Source organism: Ostrea edulis, chromosome 4 (genome assembly GCF_947568905.1).
Source record: "Ostrea edulis chromosome 4, xbOstEdul1.1, whole genome shotgun sequence".
In the NCBI taxonomy this organism is placed as follows: Eukaryota; Metazoa; Mollusca; class Bivalvia; order Ostreida; family Ostreidae; genus Ostrea; species Ostrea edulis.
This window is the reverse complement of record NC_079167.1, coordinates 10,916,902-10,939,053: the sequence shown is the minus strand read 5'-3', so window position 1 is coordinate 10,939,053 and position 22,152 is coordinate 10,916,902. Positions and strand designations below refer to the sequence as shown.

Genomic DNA, 22,152 nt, shown 5'->3' with positions numbered 1-22,152 from the left:
GCGGGAAACGCTATGCAACTGATGTAAACAGTGCATTGTGACGTCATATTCAGCATCGGTGTTTAGCAAATACACAAACATAGGAAACGTTGTATAATTCGCGTTTTAAATCGAGGAGTGATTATATATGACTAAGAAAATAAGATGTACATGCTTTTATGGATTTTATGTAACATCTCAGAATAATTTGAACTTGGGTACACGAGATTCAAAATGGAGAAATACATGTCCACGCGATAGTATTCGAATTGACGCCATTGGGACCAAAATTTTCAAGTTCCATAAGTATGGTTTAATTTTTCATTAGTTTTCTATATTTTCCTTTTAAACATGTACATATACGTCAGGGCCGTAAATTACATGGAGGCGGAGGAGGCAGCTGCCTCCTCCAACTTTTGAGCCAAAAAAAATTAAAATTTAAAGTTCATTAGAATTTATGTTGTTTCCAATAACTAAGAACATGATACCTCCCTTAAAAAGCATTCCAAATCTTTCTTTTAGAATGAGTTAGTCAAGTAACATCTTAGAAGGCCCTAGAATCAAGGATTTTGCACGAAACGTGTTCAGTGTGCACAAAATGTGCCCAGACCCCCGCCTAATTTCCTGCCTCCTCCAAATTGAAGGTTAATTTACGGCCCTGTACGTGACGGTGTTACGGTACCTATAGGGAGAGCCCCGCTCTCACGGGCGTGAGAGGGCTTTGCCCTCTATAATGACTCGGACTCATTGTGACGTCACAATAAACTACGTCTACCTTGCCGTAAAATATAATTATGGAATATGAACGAGGTTGCCCGAGAGGTAAATATGCAAACTCCATTCTCTCACCAGAGGGCGCGTTACGTAAACTTCACATACAATCGGATCACGCGCTCGTCATTTTCCGTAACCGGTAAGAAGACTCGGACGTGGATCGGTGCAAGAATTGCATCAAATCGATGCATTTCTTCGCCGGAAGCGCGCCCGTGGATGAGTGTTAAAAGGCCAGACCGAATCCCTGAATAATATGTTATTATATTTTCACCACAGATTCAGTTTTGGCATCATTAACGTCTTATTCACTCTAATACATAACATGTAAGTGGAAATTGATAGTGGTACAATACCTTATATGTGTATAATATCTTAGATGCATTTGAAAGTTCACGTTTCATAGTGTAACGTACGACTGTGACGTCAAAGTTACGTTTATGTATACGTAGCAACCAACTCTGATGGCGTCGATCCACATACGAGGTTCATTTGCGGTTACGGAAATACCCGAGTAGTTACGATTGCTTCACATAGTGCGAGGAGCGCACGGAACTCTGGGTAAAGAATGATGCAAACTCCCGGCCGAGGCCTCAATACATCACCTACGTATAGACCCATTCTCTCACCAGAGGGCGCGTTACGCAAGCTTCACGGAAACGAAGTAGCTATGACGTCACAGCCTACTGCACTACGTTACGATATGCGGTGAAGTATGAAGCGCGAGCTTCGAGGACTCACGTACTAAGGCTAGTACATGAAGGAGCGCAGGGAACTCTGGGTAGAGAATGCGTATAGACTTCTCCCATGTGACGCACCAAACTTCAACCAGAGTTCGTTTGCTTACAAACTTGTTTTGAAAGTTGTTTACGTTTGACGTTATGTTTTTTCGTCATTCTACAGTGATGTCACACAGTATACGCGGCCTAAGAAATCGCTATACCATAATGCCTAACTGGAAGAGTTTGGTTTGTGCGCAAAGAAACTCTGGCGGAAGTTTGGTAAATATGATGGGGAGATATGATATTTGAGAGGGAGATGTGAAGTTTTGTCATCCCTGGCACGTGACTGTCTAGACCAATCAGATTACGCGTTGCATAGAATTCTCATACTGAGGTATAATAAACCATATTTAATAATGTGGCTAAAATGTTTAAATTTTCGTCTAGATTTGCCCCGATGCACAACTTGACATGTCGGAGATAATGTTAGCACGACATTATTACATGTTTACAAATAAAAATACGTTATATTATATTCCCGTGGGGATCCGGGTTAGAATAGGTGCTCAGTAACCCTTTGCTTGTCGTAAGAGGCGACTAAATGGGGCGGTCCTTTGAATGAGACCGCAAAAACCGAGGTCCCGTGGTACGATAAAGATCCCTCCCTGCCCAATGGCCATACGCGCCGAGCATAGGCCTAAGTTTTGCAGCCCTTCACCCATCGTCGCAAACCACGGGTTATTGTTTCATTCTATTTGTTTGTGAAATAGAATGAAACAATAACCTGTGGTTTGTGACGATGCCCTTCACCGGTCTCCATATGAAATATTCTCGAGAGGGACGTTAAACATTATTCAATCAATCAATATTAACATTATTTATTTCTGTTGTTGATACTGTTCTTAAAATACAATTTAATACTTTTTCAAATCTTAAAAATTATTTTCTCTGTTTACAGGTTTGAGAAACAGGGGGGGGGGGGGGGGGGGGGAAATGTCGCCTTACTGTAGCAACAACCACGCTCGCTAGGTGGCGCGTCATGTTCCATTTTTATTTCTACAGGAAAAGTGGGACGAGGTTCCACCCTATTTTTTACGGGCTAGTATGGATAAACCTAGAGCCTACGAATGATGCGAAGTTGATCGTTCGGATCTAAAATAGCTATATTTAGCGTATCTCACGTGATTAGGCATATTCCAGAAAATCCCTTTGAGATTGAAGCGATTAAGCAGAGCGAGTATATGTAAACATTTACTTAACGGTGAAATACGCAACAAAGAGTGACATATTAATACATTTTATACATGAATAAATTATACTGAGGTCAAACATGGACGATAATTGCCCGTGTTCATATAGTATTTGATTGATTTAGATATCCAAGGAAAGATAACTCCCATTATTAACGTACTCACAACGTACCGGTGGTATACAATAATACAATGTTTATACATTTCTGAATGATGAGAGAATCTTTATTTTCATCAGAATCTTTTCCATCATACTCGCAGACCAGGTCCCCATTCCCCTACCAGTGTCAATCTGTGACTGATAGCACTGTGGTATTTATTTTGATATAGTCTAGAGGAAATTCGAAATATGGTAGTGACATTTCTTCCTCACTGAATTAGCTGGATTTTTAACGTTTAAAGAAAAGTGGGGTATGGACTGGGGGGTTAAAAATGCTATTTGCCAAATTTTCAACAATATTAATTACAAGGCAAGGCAAAAGGGGTCATAAGCTACAGATGATGCAATTTTCACTTGCAAGTTGCACTGCCACAAGTTACACGTAATAAGTGACTTACTTACAGATAAATAAAGTAACTTACAAATATTTTATTTATTTATTTATCTATCATTTTATTTCATTTTTTTTTAATATCATGGTTTGTACTTGTAGAGTCATCGCAATAAAGGGACATTAATTATTAGTGTTACAAAAAAATCTGATCAGCAGGTTTTAAATTTCTGAATTTTGAAAAAATAAAAATAAATAAATAATACATTCTGATACCACTCAGCCCCCCGACTGGCCAGATAGTTCTGCTTCTGTCAGTTCTGATGCAACTAGCTCAGCCCCCAGACTGGCCAGAGAGTCCACTGTTTCGGTAAATTCTGATAATGATGCAACTCAGCCCCCCCCCCCCCCCCTCCCCCGACAGCTCTATCAGAAGTTCTCGGAAAAGACTTGCTGTTGTTTAATAAATCAGTTTTCCTATTAATTGTACTTTTGCTCCTGTTCATCAGTTCATTAGGCTATAGCCCAATCTGATTAAATTTAAGATCGTTGATCCGCTCCGTATTCCTCTTCCTTTCCTGTATCTGTGAAGTCCAGAGGTGAGATATATTCTTTCCAAAACAACTAAGAATGTTCATGGAACAATTTAGTATTAATTGTTTTCCTTTTCTGTTGTATGCCTTATTTCAAGAAATAACTTTCAGGTCACTTTTTAATGTGAAATGGAACATTTTCAATTTTTGACAACCTGACGGTAGGGGTGTTTAAGGCCCTATACCTCATTTTCTGTAAGGAAGTGGAGTAAAAGGAATCCAGAATTGGATTCAGCATACTCAAAATTGGTAATTACACCTGCTTTTTATTGTTTTGGGTAATGGTGTTTCAAGAAATAAAGTTGGGTCACTTTTTGATGCGAAATGAAACATTTTCCGTTTTTGGCAACCTGACGGTAGGGGTGTTTGAGACACTATATCTCATTTTCTATAAGAAATTGGAGTAAAAGGAATCCAGATTTGAAATCAGCATACTCAAAATTGGTAATTACACCTGATTTTTATTGATTTGGGTAATTTTTAAAAAATGGGTGGTGGTTGCTACTTACTGTAGAGGGCCCTGGTGACGGAGCTGGGTTAGTTGGACGTAATACACACGAATGTTATACACGTTCTATTTAGTTCATTTGAGTAGTGTTGATAAAGGTGTGTTTCTGTTTGTAAAAGGATAAGTATATGGTTAAATTTTACTCTTAAAATCACTAAAATTCAGGAACCCCCAGACCCCCTGCCTCTGGAAAAAATTCTCTCTCCCCCCCCCCCCCCCCCCCCCACCAGAATTCCTGCATCCGCCCCTGAAACCCATCTTTAACTTGACACCATACTACTTGTGAATAAAACAATATACTATATGGAGTTAAAATATGATGATTAAAAATGAATAATGAGGAAATGCAATTTCATGTGGTAATATTGATCCTGCATCTACATGCCTGCATCTACTTATTTTTGAATATGCTCTAGGGATACGGGGTATTACAATATATATATATATATATATAAGAAAAAATAATTTATTGTATATATATATATATATATATATATATATATATATATATATATATATATATATGAATGTAAGTTTGATTTCCTCTCCAATCTGACTAAAGTACAGACCTATATTATTATATATATAATAATATAGGTCTGTACTTTAGTCAGATTGATTTCCTCTCTCTACTTGTACGTACTACCCGACCTAACCACTCATAAGGCCTGTACAGATGAATGTGTTTGGCCTATAATTAGATGTGTGTTTTTTATGTATTGATAGATTTGATTGCTAACTCTCTGTTCATCATGCAGTGCAATTGTCTTTGTTTTCCTTTGTCATATGCTTCTGTGATTTTGGACTTTGTCAATTTACATCCTTATGCTCCTCTGGAGGCCCAAATTGGTTGAATAAATATTCTATTCTATACTTTTTTGGATTTCTGGAGAACTCGTATCCAGGAGAACCCGTACCCAGGAGAACTCGTACCTAGAAATTTGGGTACGAGTTCTCCAAGAGAAGTCGTACCCATCAATATCTGGGTAAGTGTTCTCCTGATACCCTTTTTTGTACATCTTCGGCATCTCCCTTGAGCTTCTAAACCTCCGCTGTCCTCACCTCCCCTTTACCCAGTTTGTCTCCGCATAGCTTTTAAGTCCCGGATTAAAAAAAAAAAGTATCCAATTACCATGAGCATGGGATCAAACAAAATATTTCTACAAAACGCCATCTCTATGGAGGAATACTTCGATCCGCCAACTTCGCTCTTCAGTGTATGAAGTTAAAGAAGTTATATACTATATTTCGAAATGGCAACAAGAGGATCCACAAGAGGTAGGAAACCTTTCGCAAGGGCGGGTTTCCAGCAACCTGCCGAAGAAAAGGGTGTCCATCCAACAATTTTAAAACAAGCTCGACGCTCGGGTCAACTTAATTTGTCGGGACGAAATCTGTCAACAGGTAAGACTCCAGGAGTGCGTTCGAGATCGCCGTTCTTCGTACGAGTACAAATTCCTGTCGATCCCGAACGCCGAGTACGCAATCCGAGAACGGGTTCGAGGTGCAAGAACTCACGCCACTTCTGTAGGTAGTGTGGTCGAAGAACAAAAAAACACGTTCGTGCGCACATATGCACATGTTCTCGCCGTTCGCGACTCTAAGAACGGTGCACGAGAACAACGGCAACGGTAATCCGAGATTCCTCTGACTCTTACCCCCGCTTTTATATTTGACATGTGCGGGGGAGAGTCAGAACGGACTCCATATTGAAAAGTGGGAATTCAGCGACACCAGCTGGTGTCGCTGCTTTACCAACCTCTTACAATTTTATTTCGCGGATCTATCTTCCAAGACGTGAGAATTCAGTTATCGGAAGATTATTCTACAAATACATCATGATTAATACGATGCTATCGCCGTTTAAACAACCCTAACACCGACAAATGAGCATTACTTGAATTAGGTCGCCGCCTCGCCATTTGATTTCTTTGCACATGACGTCAGCACATATAAACACAAAATTCCATCGTTTAAACGGCGATAGCATCGTATTAATCATGATGTATTTGTAGAATAATCTTCCGATAACTGAATTCTCACGTCTTGGAAGATAGATCCGCGAAATAAAGTTGTAAGAGGTAGGTAAAGCAGCAACACCAGCTGGTGTCGCTGAATTCCCACTTTTCAATATGGAGTCCGCTCTGACTCTCCCCCGCACATGTCAAATATAAAAGCGGGGGTAAGAGTCAGAGGAATCTCGGATTACGGCAACGGCGGTTTCGAACGCACTCACTTTGTAAATAGAATAATCTGTAGGACACATTATCACTTTAACGATAGAACAGTCTATCTAACTATGTATAAGTAAGACATATTCAGTGCAGTTTTGTCAAGTGAGCTTTTCTAATTGCGTGTTGTCTTTCTGTAATCTTTTTACATTTTCGACCTCTCCAGAACCACTGGGCCAATTATAACCAAACTTGGCCAAAAGCATCCTTGGGTGCATCGTCAGAACGCATGGGTTTTCTCTCCGTTAAACTGCATTCAATTGAATGCAGTTTAACGGAGAGAAAACCCGTGGGTTCCGACGATGCCTTGGGTGAAGGGCTTTCAAGCTTGTTCCAATGAAGGGCCATGCCCCCTTCAAAGGGGAGATAATCACAAAAATAGGAAGGGGTCATTTAAAAATCATCTTCTCAAGAATCACTGGGCCAGAAGAGCTGATATTTACATGAAAGCTTCCTGACATAGTGCAGATTCAAGTTTGTTCAAATCATGGCCCCCGGGGGTAAGTTGAGGCGAGGCCATCATTAAAAATTTTTTTGTTTGATGTACTCCGACCCACATTTTTCAAGTTGGGTAGGTAGGTCAATAGTTCTTTTTTTTTTTAATTAGAAAATCAGATTTACAAATTTTCTTATGTTTTCATTAAACACATAACGCTGCCAGACAGAATAGAGTTTAGAACATTCATTTTGTACACATTGTATATAATACACGTAAATCTTCCAATGTCTCCTGAAATTTACTCAGGACGTTTGCATACGTCACGGATGAGACCTCTACAGTTGTTAATAAATAAGTTAAACACCCCTTTTTGTTACCACTGGTCGATTCCGACATTCATAATAGCAATCACTTAAACACTTTAAATGTGATCCATGAATATTCAAGTGAATTGCATGAAGACAGCAATTTACAATAAGTTTTAATATTACCCAATATAATTTTAATGCCGACTTTCCTGCATCATTCAAATTGTTGTGACGATCATGTTCTATTCGTGTGTCTCAGTTTAAGAGCAAAGTAAAAGTGCCGTTCACCTATTAAATTGTCATAACATTTAGATAATCCCATATCAAAATAATATGCATGCCTTTTCAGAAATATAGACCATCAACTTGAACGCCGACTCGTGGTCCGCCATAATTTTGGTGCACTATCCCACGTGATTTTTATTTAGATAACATGGCTTTCAAACTTTTGTACATAAATACGATCAGGCCTCGACGAGGGAGTTCGTAGCTCCTTGTTCTATCTTGTTGGTAGATAATGTGGTAATTTGAAGCTGTGATGCGGTATATTTGATCGTCACATAGAAAAGTGTTTGAAAAGTTGCCGATTAACAAATGGTCATTATCAAAGTGAAAGTAGAACCAAAAGACGCCCTTAAGGACAATTCTGTAAAACAACTAGTCCAAATAAAAAAAAAATGGCATCAGTTTAATACTAATTCGAAGAATGTCTATTTTCCAGGGAGCAAATAAAAAAAATTAAAATTTCCAAGTGCGGAAATAATGATTTGGTCAGGGCAAATTTCACGGGTCGGTCGGAGTACATCAAACAAATCAATTTTATTTTAAGCCCGACAATAGGGGATCAAATTTTACATACAAATATATAGGAAAAATCTTTAAAAATCTTCTTCTCAAGAACCTCAAAGCCAGAAAAAACTGATATTTACTTGAAAGCTTCCTGACATAGTGCAGATTCAAGTTTGTAAAAATCATGGTCCCCAAAGTAGGGGGTCAAAATTTCACATACAAATATATAGGGAAAATCTTTAAAAATCTTCTGAAAAATCACTGGGCTAGAAAAGTTTATGTTTACATGAAAGCTTCCTGACCTGGTGCAGATTCAAGTTTGTAAAAATCATGGTCCCCGGAGTAGGTTGGGGCCACAATAGGATCAAAGTTTTACATGCGAATATATAGGAAAAATCTTTAGATATGAGCCAAAGTGAATCAGGTGAGCGATATGGCCCATGGGTCTCTTGTTAGCTTTATCGCTTGTTTTTTTACGGAAATAGCTTGTAAATGTGAATATCGAGGCCAATCAAACGTTCGAGGAATGGTTCAAGCACTAACATGACTAACCTTTTTTCGAAGTCAACGAACTGATCATACTTTGTATCTTTTAGCTATCGATATATATTGTTTTAAACTGTTTATATGTGAAGTCACAATATAGGTGCGAAGACACATGTACATTACACTGTGGATTCCACTTTTATGACAAATACTTATTTGCTATAATAAATGAATAAGAGGTCACTCCCCGGTGTCTTATGTTAATCAGCCATCAGACTTTTATCCATTGTTATGTATATAATTCATACTCAAATTGTGAATATAATGTTTTTCAATTTTTTGGAACCCAGTTTTCCTATTTTACGCTACCAAAGTGTGAATTATACATAGCCAATATTATTAATGATTTCATACAAGTTTATGGGTTGCCTAACTGTGAGACATATTATTTAGTTGAGTGCAATTGATGGCACAAAAAAATAAATAAATGTCAAAGTTATAGATAAGAAAATTACAAAGGCCAAGGTAGGGAAATAAATGTTTTCACCACAAAAAAGCGGGCAAGGGACATACACCTGCAGTGATTGTTGATACGTGTATATGATTCAAATTGGAAAATAAAAGCATTTCAAAGGTAGTAACAAATCAGATTTTATACACCTGTCTTTAGACAAGACGTATTGTGGTATGGCAATCGTATCAGTCTGTCCGTCCCGCTTCCCGCTCTGGCCACGTAACATAAATACTATGAGACCACGAGTCATCAAACTTTTTCAGCTGATACATGGGTAGAGGATGGGTCACACTTTAAAGTTAGGTCAGTTAATGCATCTTAAGAAGAAGGTATATCACATCCTAAATGAAGACCAAAGTCACTGTGGACCTATAATTGAGATGATATGGTCATATAATGGCATAAACCCTTTGGGGGGGGGGGGGGGGGGGGGGGGGGGGGGGGGGGGGGCTTATGTAGATAGGAGTCCTAGAATCAACAAACTTTGTCTATTTGTGCATCTGTATATTATCCCATGACTAACCATTTTTTCTTTGATCTTTAGGAAGGTGTATATCACATTATCAAAAGTGTGGCAATGTTCACAGTATCACATATGCAATATCCAACTACTAATATCCCACTGTTTCACAAAGGAGATACGAGGAGTCATGCAAGAGAGACGAGGACAAGATTCACATTTAATCAAAGGCCTCTGAATTTCTATCAATTCGCCGTAAGATCTGTAGTAGGGGTGATATGTATATCCCCTCTATATATAAATATCCATCTTACGGTAAATTGATAGAAATTCAGAGGCCTGTCATTTAATCAAGATAAAAATTGCAAAATTCTTTCACAAGACATATAAAATTTTAAAAAATAAAATCGTAATTTCCATAGCATTGAGAAAATCTTTTGTTGCAATTTGAATCTTTTTATTAGTGTATGCAAAGCAAAAAAACATAACAACCAAATATGGGAAGGGGCCAGTGACAAGGTCATGGAATAAATTAGTTACATGATTAACAGCTCGATGATGTATACAAAATATCGTTTCATCATTGCACACCTGGGAGGCTCCGCCTCCTCGTGTGCAATAACTTTAACAATATTCTGTATACATCATCTCGTGTCATCATGTTACTATTACGAAATATAAATTGTAGCTTAAAATTAGGTTTTAAAACTTTTAAAATGGTAAGTATTTAAAAAAAAAAAAAAACCGATGTTTTAAGGGAGGCAATCCCTACTTATGTTGGAGAGTAATGCATTAGCCCTGTTCAGTAACCATTACATCAGAAATACACTTTTTTTGCATGAAATATAGCTACATAACAATTAATATGAATACATATTTTGTTCCTAACATTAATGATATAAATATATGCAGCATTGTACTACAAAATTTGCAAAGACCTAACAAGCACATCACAGAACAGACGGAGGAATTGTCTTGTGGGAATGATAATCTAAGCTGATAGTGTTGGAAGCCCTTATTTGTCTGACATGAACATGATGGATAAGTGCTTAGATCCACCAACTTTGCTGTGATCTGAGTGCAGTGACTGCTACAAACAAATTTTTCTCCCAGATTGTCAATTTGTTACCCTAAAAACTACTGCCCTGCAATCTGTAGCAGAAGGCCTTGAGTATAACTATGTTTTGGTCCCCCTCACCACTGTTAGAATACATTCTAATAGTCCTATGCTTGTAAATTTAGCACAATGAAGCAAATCTGCTTTTCATCATTATTGACCACATTATTATATAATATTACAATATTTCTGCAACATGCTACAATTTTAGAGCTAATTTTGCTTGGAAACTTAACAAATAAAAATGAATTCTATCGTTAAACTGGGTCCAGAGGACATTTATTTTAACTATTGAAAGGTCTTTTAATTACGGTAGTAGTTTTAGTATCTGAAACTAATTAATCATTAACTCTTTTTTTTATCAAACACCCACTGATAAGTATACTTTGTACATATCTATTAGTCACAAGAATTTCAATATTGCAGTACAAATTTTTTAAAAAGTTAATTGTTTTTAAATTTGATTTATCATATCAAACATATTAGTCCAAGTGATTTTCTAAAATGTATCTTGGCAGCCATTCTCTGTAACCACTGTAAACATTTATATAAGGGGCCACAGATTTCTGTTTCAAATTTGGCACATCAACTTATTATCACATGAGTAATGTTAAACCATCATAATTTGGTTGCTAAGCAAACTCATGTCTCATGGTAACATGCTTGTCATTCAGATCACAAGTGACATTTTTTACTTGAAAAATGACAATTTTAATCAGATATGCTAGAATTAGTTGTTTGATTCACTATAAAATGATTATAAAATAATCCTCTATTGTATTTTATTTTTAGTTAATGGTATAACTATATGTTTTATTTCTGTCTGGAAAAGAGGTGTACATTTGAAAAAAAAATTTAATTTATGTGCAAAATCGGCCAAATTTTGAAAAATAGCTAATTTGATAACAAGAGCATCTAATTTTAACGTATTTCTTGAGTATGTTACATAGACGTCTCATTCAGGCGAGTTCGTGAATATTGGTGATTATGGTGCCAAAATTTTTTAAGTGGTTACAGAGAGCTCTTAATCATTTCTCAGCTCCTGGAAGTTAGGAGTGTATATGTTGCTATTTTGCCCTTGGCATCTGTAATCCAAACAAATCAAGAAAAACAGGGTATCAGTGTAGACTTATTTGCATCAATTCATTATTTGTTAATTTGTACAGTTCCAGATACGGTATGGAGGCTGAATATAGATGTACCAGAGGAGGCTAGAGACATCAGCCTGGACAATACTGAGGACAGATGGTGGGATCAAACTGAACTCACTAAGCTTATTCTGGCCTCAAATCTCCTTACAGAAATTTCAGAGGACATCGTCAACTTTTCAGCTTTGACTGTGCTAGATGTAGGTTATTTGTATTACAATAATTTTATGATGCTGTTCAAAGTATTGTAAAAGTGAAACCCTTTACCTAAAAATATATTGCACTGTGACGATATTTTAAACACAGTTGATCTTTAATATGCCTTGATCTTTTATTTTCCCTCCCTGATTTCTCTTTCCCCTTTCTCTCTCTTGGTCATATAACAACCCCCAACCCCCCTTTACTTCACTCATTTTTCCTGACCCTTATTTTCCTCCCTCGATCCCCAATCCTGCATTTACCCACATCCCTGTAACAAACTGGTGAGTCAATACAAGGAAATAAAGAAATCAGTAACTCTTCAGAAAATTAAGGCACGAAGGAATGAGAAGATATTTAGTGTGTTTATTTTAAAAAATGTTTTATGTTTAATGCATGTCAAACAAGACATGAAATGAATACTCTTTATCATTTTAGGCAATAGTATATCATATAAAAAGCAAAATTCTACATATATGTATATTTTAGATACAACAAGCATCATCTATCTCTGAATTGTATTTAGTTGATTTGTTTTACAGATCATGATAACAGACTGGAATCCTTGCCCCAAAATTTAAGGGACTGGAAAATCTAGTCAAGCTTGATGTTAGTAATGCAGTATTTAAGATATATTCTAAGTGGTGTTCAGTTATGTATGTGTGCATTATTTTGTGGAGATTTGCATAATTTCTACTGATTCAGAGCAAGAGTGGTAAATCATGGCTAGGGCTAAAATATGATATTTTCCATCTTTTCATTATTGTAGAACATAATAACCCTGATCATTACAATGCCAAAAAATAAATGAACTCCAGGAAATTTCAAATTGTATACTATATTAACAGTAAGTATAAGTGTGTAATGAATGTACATGTACATGTTTTAGTATACATGTAGTACATGTGAAAAGTAAACTTTAAATATTGACTGTAAAGCAATGTACAAATACATGTACCAGGTATGTCCATGTTACTGTTTATGTGGTTGTGTTTTTGAAAACAAAAGCACATGTATTTGATTCAGTTTGGTTTCTGACTCATTTTTTCTAGCAATGATGAGATTGCATCTCATGAGCTATGATGAGATAGCATCTCATGAACTATGATGAGATAACGTCTCTTGAGCTATGATGAGATAGCATCTCTTGAGTTGTGATGAGAATGCATCTCTCGAGCTATGATGAGATAGAATTTCTTGAGCTATGATGAGATAGAATTTCTTGAGTTGTGATGAGATAGCATCTCTTGAGCTATGATGAGATAGAATTTCTTGAGTTGTGATGAGATAGCATCTCTTGAGCTATGATGAGATAGAATTTCTTGAGTTGTGATGAGATAGCATCTCTGAGCTATGATGAGATAGAATTTCTCGAGCTATGATGAGATAGAATTTCCTTGAGCTATGATGAGATAGCATCTCTTGAGTTGTTATGAGATAGCATCTCTTGAGCTTACATATATGGATATTTGTTGGGGCACTTTGTGAATATCTCAATGTTAGTACTTAAACAGTTGGGGCAGGTAACATTGAAAGTACATGTACATTTGTTACATTATTCATGTGTTTTATCAGTTTCTTTGGATTGGAGGGGGTGTTCTTTTGTGTGTGTGTGTTTTTGTTGTTGTTGTTTTTTTTGTTTATTGTTGTTGTTTTTTTGTTTATTGTTGTTGTTTTTTATATGGTTGTTATTTGCACTATCGTTGCATCATTTTTTGGGGGGTGGGGGGTGGAGGGTGCTAGAGCTTGAAACTATTACCACATACATTTGTGGGGATTTTATTTGTAGTCGAAACAAACTAAAGGAGCTACCTGAGTGTGTGACCTACCTGAGAAAACTTGAAGAGTCTTCATGTGGAGTACAACGAAGTGGGCTGTGTTAGTGACAGGATTGGGAAGCTGGACAAACTGGAGGACCTAGTGAGTGTCCAGCTTAGGTCCTGAAAATGTACCGGCAGACACATAAGGTCCAGCTTAGGTCTGAAAATGTACCGGCAGACACATAAGGTCCAGCTTAGGTCTGAAAATGTACCGGCAGACACATAAGGTCCAGCTTAGGTCTGAAAATGTACCGGCAGACACATAAGGAAGTACTCTAACATGTGCAACAGGGTCTTCAGACAAGGATCTGTTATTATCTTAATTAGTGCAAATGTACTGCCAGAATATCAAAGTAAAAGCGAAACTGGGCATATAAAAGGGAAATGATGTTTATGATATGTACATGTCTGGGTGTAAATTCATACATTTAAAATTAGATACCAAATGAACATGTGTATACATACTTATTCATTTTTACCAGGATCTGTCCAACAATCAGCTCACAGATTTACCTCTAGAAGTTGGATATCTGAGTCATGTGATCAAATTGAATGTGTCCAATAACAAGATTAACAGCCTGCCCCCCAGAGATCGGCAGTATGAATGGTAAGTCAACTTTATATTGCTATATAATATCTAAAGGTACATGTATTTCCTCAGAGGACTCATCACTGCAAATGTATGATGTTTTACTCATAGCATAAAAGTTGAAGTATGAGCACACTTTGATTGGGACAATCATTTTAATCCATGCAAAGATTGCTTAGATTGACCATATGAATGAAAGTGTAAATGTGTGTAATTTTTATATGCATGTCTTTAGATGGCATGTATTATAGTACAGTGATGTCTGTACAGCCATCTGTCTGTTTGGGAGTTTTCTTTTTCTATTTTCTGTCATATATCAGGCTGAAACTTGCTGTGTAGCTTCTTTGTGGGTCACTCCAGACCAATTTTGATTTATTTTGACCTCTTTGCAAGAGTTTTGTCCCATTATTTGAATGGAGGGTAATGATTTGTCTGTCTTACTCCTTTCAGTTTTCAAGTTAGGACCTTCTTTTTAAGGCGTGTTTGTACGGGTATGGAAGGTGTGCATTAGGCGGAGAATTTAGATTTTCTTCAATTTTTGAAAAATAGCAGTTTGTTTAACTTTTATAGTCAGTTTTGAGAAAATACAATGTATAACATAGAGAGTGTCTAATTTGTCTGTCTAACTCCTCTCACGGTTTTGTCTGTCTAACTCTCCCATGGTTTTGTCTGTCTGGACTCCCTCCCACGGTTTTGTCTAACTCCTCCCACGATTTTGTCTAATTCCTCCCACAGTTTTGTCTGTCTAACTCCACCCACACTCCTCCCACGATTTTGTCTGTCTGACTCCTCCCATGGTTTTGTCTGTCTAACTCCTCCCACAGTTTTGTCTGTCTAACTCCTCCCACAGTTTTGTCTGTCCTAACTCCTCCATGGTTTTGTCTGTCTAACTCTTCCCATGGTTTTCAAGCTTAGACCTTTGTAACAACTTGAAGGTGTGTGTATTACAAGAATTTTGATTCCCAACAATTTTCTAATTTTCTTTGATGTTGAGAAAAATTGCAGGTTGTTGAACTTAGTCAATTCCTGGGGAAATATTTTACGCACAGACCTCTTGCTTGTCTATTTACCTCCTGTCACAGTTTTAAATTTGGACCTTTATTTCATTTGATGCCAAAGAAAGTATGTTGCAGCTTGATGATGGCTGATACTACTTTAAGTAAAGTTCTACAACTCATGGCTTAAGAAAAACACCCTACATAAGCTTGTGACGTGTATTATATACTGTTTCCATTACTCTTGATTTCGAAGTTGTCATCATAAATTGTTACAGTTTTCATAGTTTTCATATTTACTTTTGAGACTTCACCTTGGTTTTCTGTAGTTCTGAATGCCTTGATGCAACACACAACCAGTTAGCACAACTTCCTGGGGATCTAGGGAACCTCCTACACCTAGAGGAGCTGTACTTACGTCACAATAGGCTGCCTGGGATACCCCTCCTCAGGAACTGCAAAAACCTCAAGGTTATAACAATGTGGAGGGTCTCAAAGTATGGGAAAGTTACATTCTACCTGGTAAATTTTCTAACAAGATTTGCAATAGTATGTACACTCGTTTTTGATATATTTGTATATATAACAACACTAATGCCTCATTCACACGAAAGAATTTAATTTGCATTAAACGTAAGTTAATGCGAATTAAATCTGAACCGCGTTCACGTGGAGATTTTAATGCGCATTAGTTTACTTCAAATTAAATTTACGTCGCAATTTAATGCGAATTAAATTTATGTCGCAATTTAATGCGAATTAAATTTACTTCACATTAGCTCCATGTGAACACTTAGCGAAGCCTCTCACAAAAAAAAAAAAGATAGAGAGGCCTCTCACAAATTAACTTCAATATGAACCACTCACTTATGATAAGGAATCTATACAGTCCATGTATTTCCTTAAGGAGATGGTGTTTAATTCTATAATGCAGAAAATGTTATACTGAAATATTATTGTCATTCATGTTTGAGTTTGTGAAAAAATTTCACATGGCCAAGTTTATTGAGTATGGATTTGGGGGGGGGGGGGGGGGTAGCATTTCATAAAAGGAAACATTGCTGAGGACTAAATAGTATTGTTTGACAGGAAATTCACCTTGGAAACAATCAAATAAGCAGCATAACAGCAGAGCACCTACAACACTTAGAGTCTGTGTCAGTACTGGACATCCGAGACAACAAGATATCTGTACTTCCTGAGAAATTGCATGTCTGAGTGGCCTACAACGATTAGACCTCACGAACAACGACCTCACAGGGTCAGGACTAACAGATAATGGATTTCTTAAGAAATAAATGTATAAAGTGTTGAACAGTGAAATATTATATATAATTGTATTCTCATTCTTCTGAGTCTTGGGCTACACTGCTAATCTTGCTTCATGCAGGTTAGTGCAGCACAAAATTCTGGTGGGTGAGAATGTAGAAACGGGTGCTTTGAATTAAAGGAGTCACTCTGCTTGTATGATGCAGGTTACCTTTTGTCCTTGGAACAATCACATCTCTAAAATCCATTGTTTTAGATGGAAATCCCATGAAGTCAATCAGGAGAGATATCATAATGGTAATCAAACACTCTTTAAAACAGGAAATCAAATTGATTGTGTATTCCAGATGAAAATAAAGTGCTTTTTTTTTTGGTAATTATACTCATAGGTAATACAGAAATTAAATTCTTGCTTGCATTTATTTCAGAGAGGAACTGTTGAACTAAAGAAATATCTGTGTAGCAGGATCGAGAGTCCCCAGCCAGTGGAGTCTACCCAGAAAGGGATTCAGAATGGGGGGGACACTGGCATTGTGGGAGGGACAGGGGAGGGGCTAAACGCTCACGACATCAAACAGTCCAAAGCCTTTGACTACAGGTATGGTATAAACAAAAATTACCGATACTTTAAAAAAGGTAAAAATCACAATTGTAATGAGCCATAGAATTTGACACTAAACAAGTTCCCAGGACTAATCAAATATACATGGGCATATATATAATATATAAATTACAGTACTAGTCTTGCCAAAAACTGTATGGACGCTAAAGACAAGCTACTTGTATTTATGTCAACTTTATATATTAGAATATCATGATTTGCAATTTGCAGAGGAACTAGTAAGTTGTAAGAAATTGTTTCCAATCCTTTTGATTATCGTCAATGAGATATGCTCGAAACAGCTGGCAAAAGTAATTTTCCCTCTCTGAATTAGAATTTTTAGCGAGGATTTAATATTGGCATTATTAGCGACAGTGTTGAGGTTACTAAAACTGAATATCGCTAATATTTATTCCATATCGGAGGTAATAGTTACCTTTCTTGGAATTATAAAGTTGCTAGAATTAGATGTTGCTAAGTATATGTACCCATAATCATGGACAAATTGCTAAATTTGTGTCTCACTAAAAATACCACTTTTACGGTATATCATTCAAATTGGCAAAAGAAATTTGCTTTCAATAGTTAGGTATGTTTTATATTTTTCTGTATACATTTTTTCAGTAATAAAAAGGCCAGCTCAGTACCAGATGATGTGTGGGAAGTTGCCGTGAAGGCAGGGGTAATTAGTGTCAACCTAAGCAAGAACCAGTTTACAGACCTCCCATCAAAGTATGATACACTATATTGCTATTGAGCATTTATTTATAATTGAATGTTAAAGAAACAAATATTAGCTTTATGGGAGTTTATACTAGGAATATGCACACGAAATGCAACACAAGACTCCAATTAATTTTCAGAGGGGTATAAAAAGGACATGTAGTATGCAAGGATATGTATAATATTAATACGGGATATCGGAACTAGAAAATTTTGGAACTCTTCAGAAAAAGAAGTTACGAAAATTAAGCATCACTTGGGCAACTCTTACATACAAAATAGTGAGGGCTAAAGATGACTCATTTCTGGTACAAAAATATCTACCTGGTTTGTAAGTTATTTTGCACAATGTTGTAAGTGAATGTCCTAGTACCAAAAACATGAGTTATTGGATTAAATTTCTGATGTTAAAAGTGAAGATAAAAAAAAAAAATTATTTCCTCTATGTACGTAAAACTATGTGGATATTTACTTAGAGATTTATTTTCTCGAGTCACTAAAACAACCAACCGCAATAAAATGATATAAATAATCACAATTTATGCATCCCCAGATACGTACATACAGTGTTCAACATGTAGCCCCACCCACCCACCCACCCGTTTTCTTGACAAGTGACGTACTTATCGTGTTATTATCATATACAATGTTTGTTGTTTAGTACATGCAAAGATCGATTTATTAGCTGGTCACTTGTTATAATGGCGATAAGAGGTAGTAGAAATGCAAGCATTGAACTCGTACATGTACCGAAAAGTAACCCCCCCCCCCCCCCCCCCCTTTGAGTTTACCTCTCAACTTTCAAAATCGATGCTTAACTGTCCCTGAACTCACTATATCTGATAATAATTATTAATAACTTGGTGCTTGTCTATTGAAAGTTGCCCAAGTTAACGCAGAAAACTTGATCTTGTTGAGCATACTAAATATTAAAACCACGACGGAATCGGAGACGAAATAATGGTTCCGATATTCCATATTAGATAAATAACAAAGAGAGAATCCAAGTCCGCTGTCCAATCTTATTCAATGTTAAAGTAAAAATAATGATAAAACAGGAAGTAGGTATTAGCTCTGCCCTAGCTGTAGAGATGCTGTATCTGTTGAACACAATGTCAGTACATGTCAGAAAATGAAAGTCACACCGAAAACAATAGAGCTCTAGTTCTCTCTCTGTAGGGAAAACAATAGAGCTCGAGCTCTCTCTCTATCTGTAGGGAAAACAATAGAGCTCTAGTTCTCTCTCTGTAGGGAAAACAATAGAGCTCTAGTTCTCTCTCTGTAGGGAAAACAATAGAGCTCTAGTTCTCTCTCTGTAGGGAAAACAATAGAGCTCTAGTTCTATCTCTATCTGTAGGGAAAACAATAGAGCTCTAGTTCTCTATCTGTAGGGAAAACAATAGAGCTCTAGTTCTCTCTCTATCTGTAGGGAAAACAATAGAGCTCTAGTTCTCTCTCTGTAGGGAAAACAATAGAGCTCTAGTTCTCTCTCTGTAGGGAAAACAATAGAGCTGTAGTTCTCTCTCTGTAGGGAAAACAATAGAGCTCTAGTTCTATCTCTATCTGTAGGGAAAACAATAGAGCTCTAGTTCTCTATCTGTAGGGAAAACAATAGAGCTCAAGTTCTCTCTCTAACTGTAGGGAAAACAATAGAGCTCGAGCTCGAGCTCTCTATCTGTAGGGAAAACAATAGAGCTCAAGTTCTCTATCTGTAGGGAAAACAATAGAGCTCTAGTTCTCTATCTGTAGGGAAAACAATAGAGCTCTAGTTCTATCTCTATCTGTAGGGAAAACAATAGAGCTCTAGTTCTCTCTCTGTAGGGAAAACAATAGAGCTCTAGTTCTATCTCTATCTGTAGGGAAAACAATAGAGCTCTAGTTCTCTCTCTATCTGTTGGGAAAACAATAGAGCTCAAGTTCTCTCTCTATCTGTAGGGAAAACAATAGAGCTCTAGTTCTCTATCTGTAGGGAAAACAATAGAGCTCTAGTTCTCTCTCTCTATATGTAGGGAAAACAATAGAGCTCTAGTTCTCTATCTGTAGGGAAAACAATAGAGCTCAAGTTCTCTCTCTATCTGTAGGGAAAACAATAGAGCTCTAGTTCTCTATCTGTAGGGAAAACAATAGAGCTCTAGTTCTCTATCTGTAGGGAAAACAATAGAGCTCTAGTTCTCTATCTGTAGGGAAAACAATAGAGCTCTCTCTCTCTCTCTATCTGTAGGGAAAACAATAGAGCTCTAGTTCTCTCTCTATCTGTAGGGAAAACAATAGAGCTCAAGTTCTCTCTCTATCTGTAGGGAAAACAATAGAGCTCTAGTTCTCTCTCTGTAGGGAAAACAGTAGAGCTCTAGTTCTCTATCTGTAGGGAAAACAATAGAGCTCTCTCTCTCTCTCTATCTGTAGGGAAAACAATAGAGCTCTAGTTCTCTCTATCTGTAGGGAAAACAATAGAGCTCTAGTTCTCTCTCTATCTGTAGGGAAAACAATAAAGCTCTAGTTTTCTCTCTATCTGTAGGGAAAACAATAGAGCTCTAGTTCTCTCTCTATCTGTTGGCTTATGTTTTACAGTCTGATACTTCTGGAGTCGACTATGAAGGAGTTTTACTTTGGTTTTAACAAAATAAGCACGCTGAACCCTGACATAGGACTGTTTCTCAGGCTAACTACGCTGGACCTCCGGTAAAGGGATTCAGATTCTTATCATGAATTGTATAAGCATGTGACTTTACAGAATCTCATCTTGAATTTGATCATTTAATAACACATATAATTACATTGTATATTTGATTACGTAGTATATATAACTATGCAATACATTCAATTACATATATATACGGTAACGAAATGACTGAATCATTATGTCACACCTCTTCATCTCTGTCTACAGGAACAATGGACTATCTGATTTACCAAAAGACATGGAGTCCCTGCAGGACATGAGGGAAATAGTTCTGTCTTGTAATCGGTAATATGTGTAGATAATGCCATTACTGAACATGTCAGAAATTGATTCATATATATGCTCCTGAATTAAAAATGTGAAGCATGTTCTTCTTCATGAATATAGCATCATACTGTACAAGTACTTTCTATAATTGTAAGCATTTAGCTTTAAACGTTTTCCTAAAACCAAGATTCTTGTAAAAAGAAGTTATTTTTAGTTACTGGTACAATTTTAGTGAAGTTATTATTTAGTGACTTTAAACTTTTCCTCAAAACTAGACTTGTTGTACATAAAAAATAGTTATTAATATGGTGTAATAATTTGATAGATTCACCACCCTACCCTCACCATTGTATGAGATGAAGAAACTAGAGATAATATTTGCTGACAACAACAAAATAACAACGATAGATGCTGCTGGAATTAAAGGCCTGCCAATGCTGGCCACATTAGATCTACAGAATAATAACATCGAACAGGTGCCCCCAGAACTTGGACAATGCACACAGATCAAGTAAATATGTCTTCTACGCAAATTTACATACCAACAGTTTTATAGTTTTGTTTAATTTGAATCGGTTTCGAGAAGATGGTATGTTAATTGCTTTAAAAAAGTGGAATATTATGCAAGAATCTTGATATAGCGTAGATTTAAGTTTGTACAAACATACCTCCAATGCAGTACCACACTGTATTAGTATCTAAATTAACAGGGTTCATATTTCAGCACCTTTGGTTTTGATGAAAGAGTGCTAATCTATGATCTGCACTAATTTATGAAATGATAATCTGTTGAAATTTATTGCACCACACAGTAGGTCTATTTTAGTGCAATAGCTTAAGTACATGCATACTTTCATATGTGCATATACATCATAATATTCAAATCATTAAAGCTTTCTCTACTTTGTATTATGGGAGGGGGGATCCATATTCAATATTAACTAATTTTTCTTTCCACTTAGTTCATGAAACTCACACTGAATTTCTTGAGATATTGGTGCATTTTGTTAACTCTGGGTCAGAGATCTACTAGGGGTCATCCTTTAAAAAAAAATTCACAAGAAAATAGTTTGGTGGACTAAGACTATTTTCCTAGCCATCAAGCAGCAAAACCGCTTTAATTTATTATACCCCCGCAACAAAGTTGTGGTGGGGGTATACTGGAATCGGGTTGTCCGTCTGTAGACGCAATGGTTTCCCTGCT

The 22,152-nt window shown here is 36.7% G+C and overlaps 1 protein-coding gene across 1 annotated transcript in view; it reads left to right on the top strand.

The window, feature by feature from the left end:
- The first annotated feature begins 5,027 nt into the window (after positions 1-5,027).
- LOC125670117 (leucine-rich repeat-containing protein 40-like) overlaps positions 5,028-22,152 on the top strand; it is a 20,195-nt gene continuing 3,070 nt past the window's right edge. The window contains 16 exon segments of the mRNA XM_056161943.1: positions 5,028-5,718; positions 11,825-12,010; positions 12,547-12,585; positions 12,588-12,645; positions 13,794-13,839; positions 13,841-13,924; positions 14,307-14,431; positions 15,738-15,879; positions 16,498-16,606; positions 16,609-16,669; positions 16,884-16,974; positions 17,106-17,275; positions 17,903-18,010; positions 20,570-20,680; positions 20,889-20,966; positions 21,274-21,459. Of these exon segments, the coding sequence (XP_056017918.1) occupies positions 5,568-5,718; positions 11,825-12,010; positions 12,547-12,585; positions 12,588-12,645; positions 13,794-13,839; positions 13,841-13,924; positions 14,307-14,431; positions 15,738-15,879; positions 16,498-16,606; positions 16,609-16,669; positions 16,884-16,974; positions 17,106-17,275; positions 17,903-18,010; positions 20,570-20,680; positions 20,889-20,966; positions 21,274-21,459 (1,745 nt within the window). The 5' untranslated portion in view covers positions 5,028-5,567.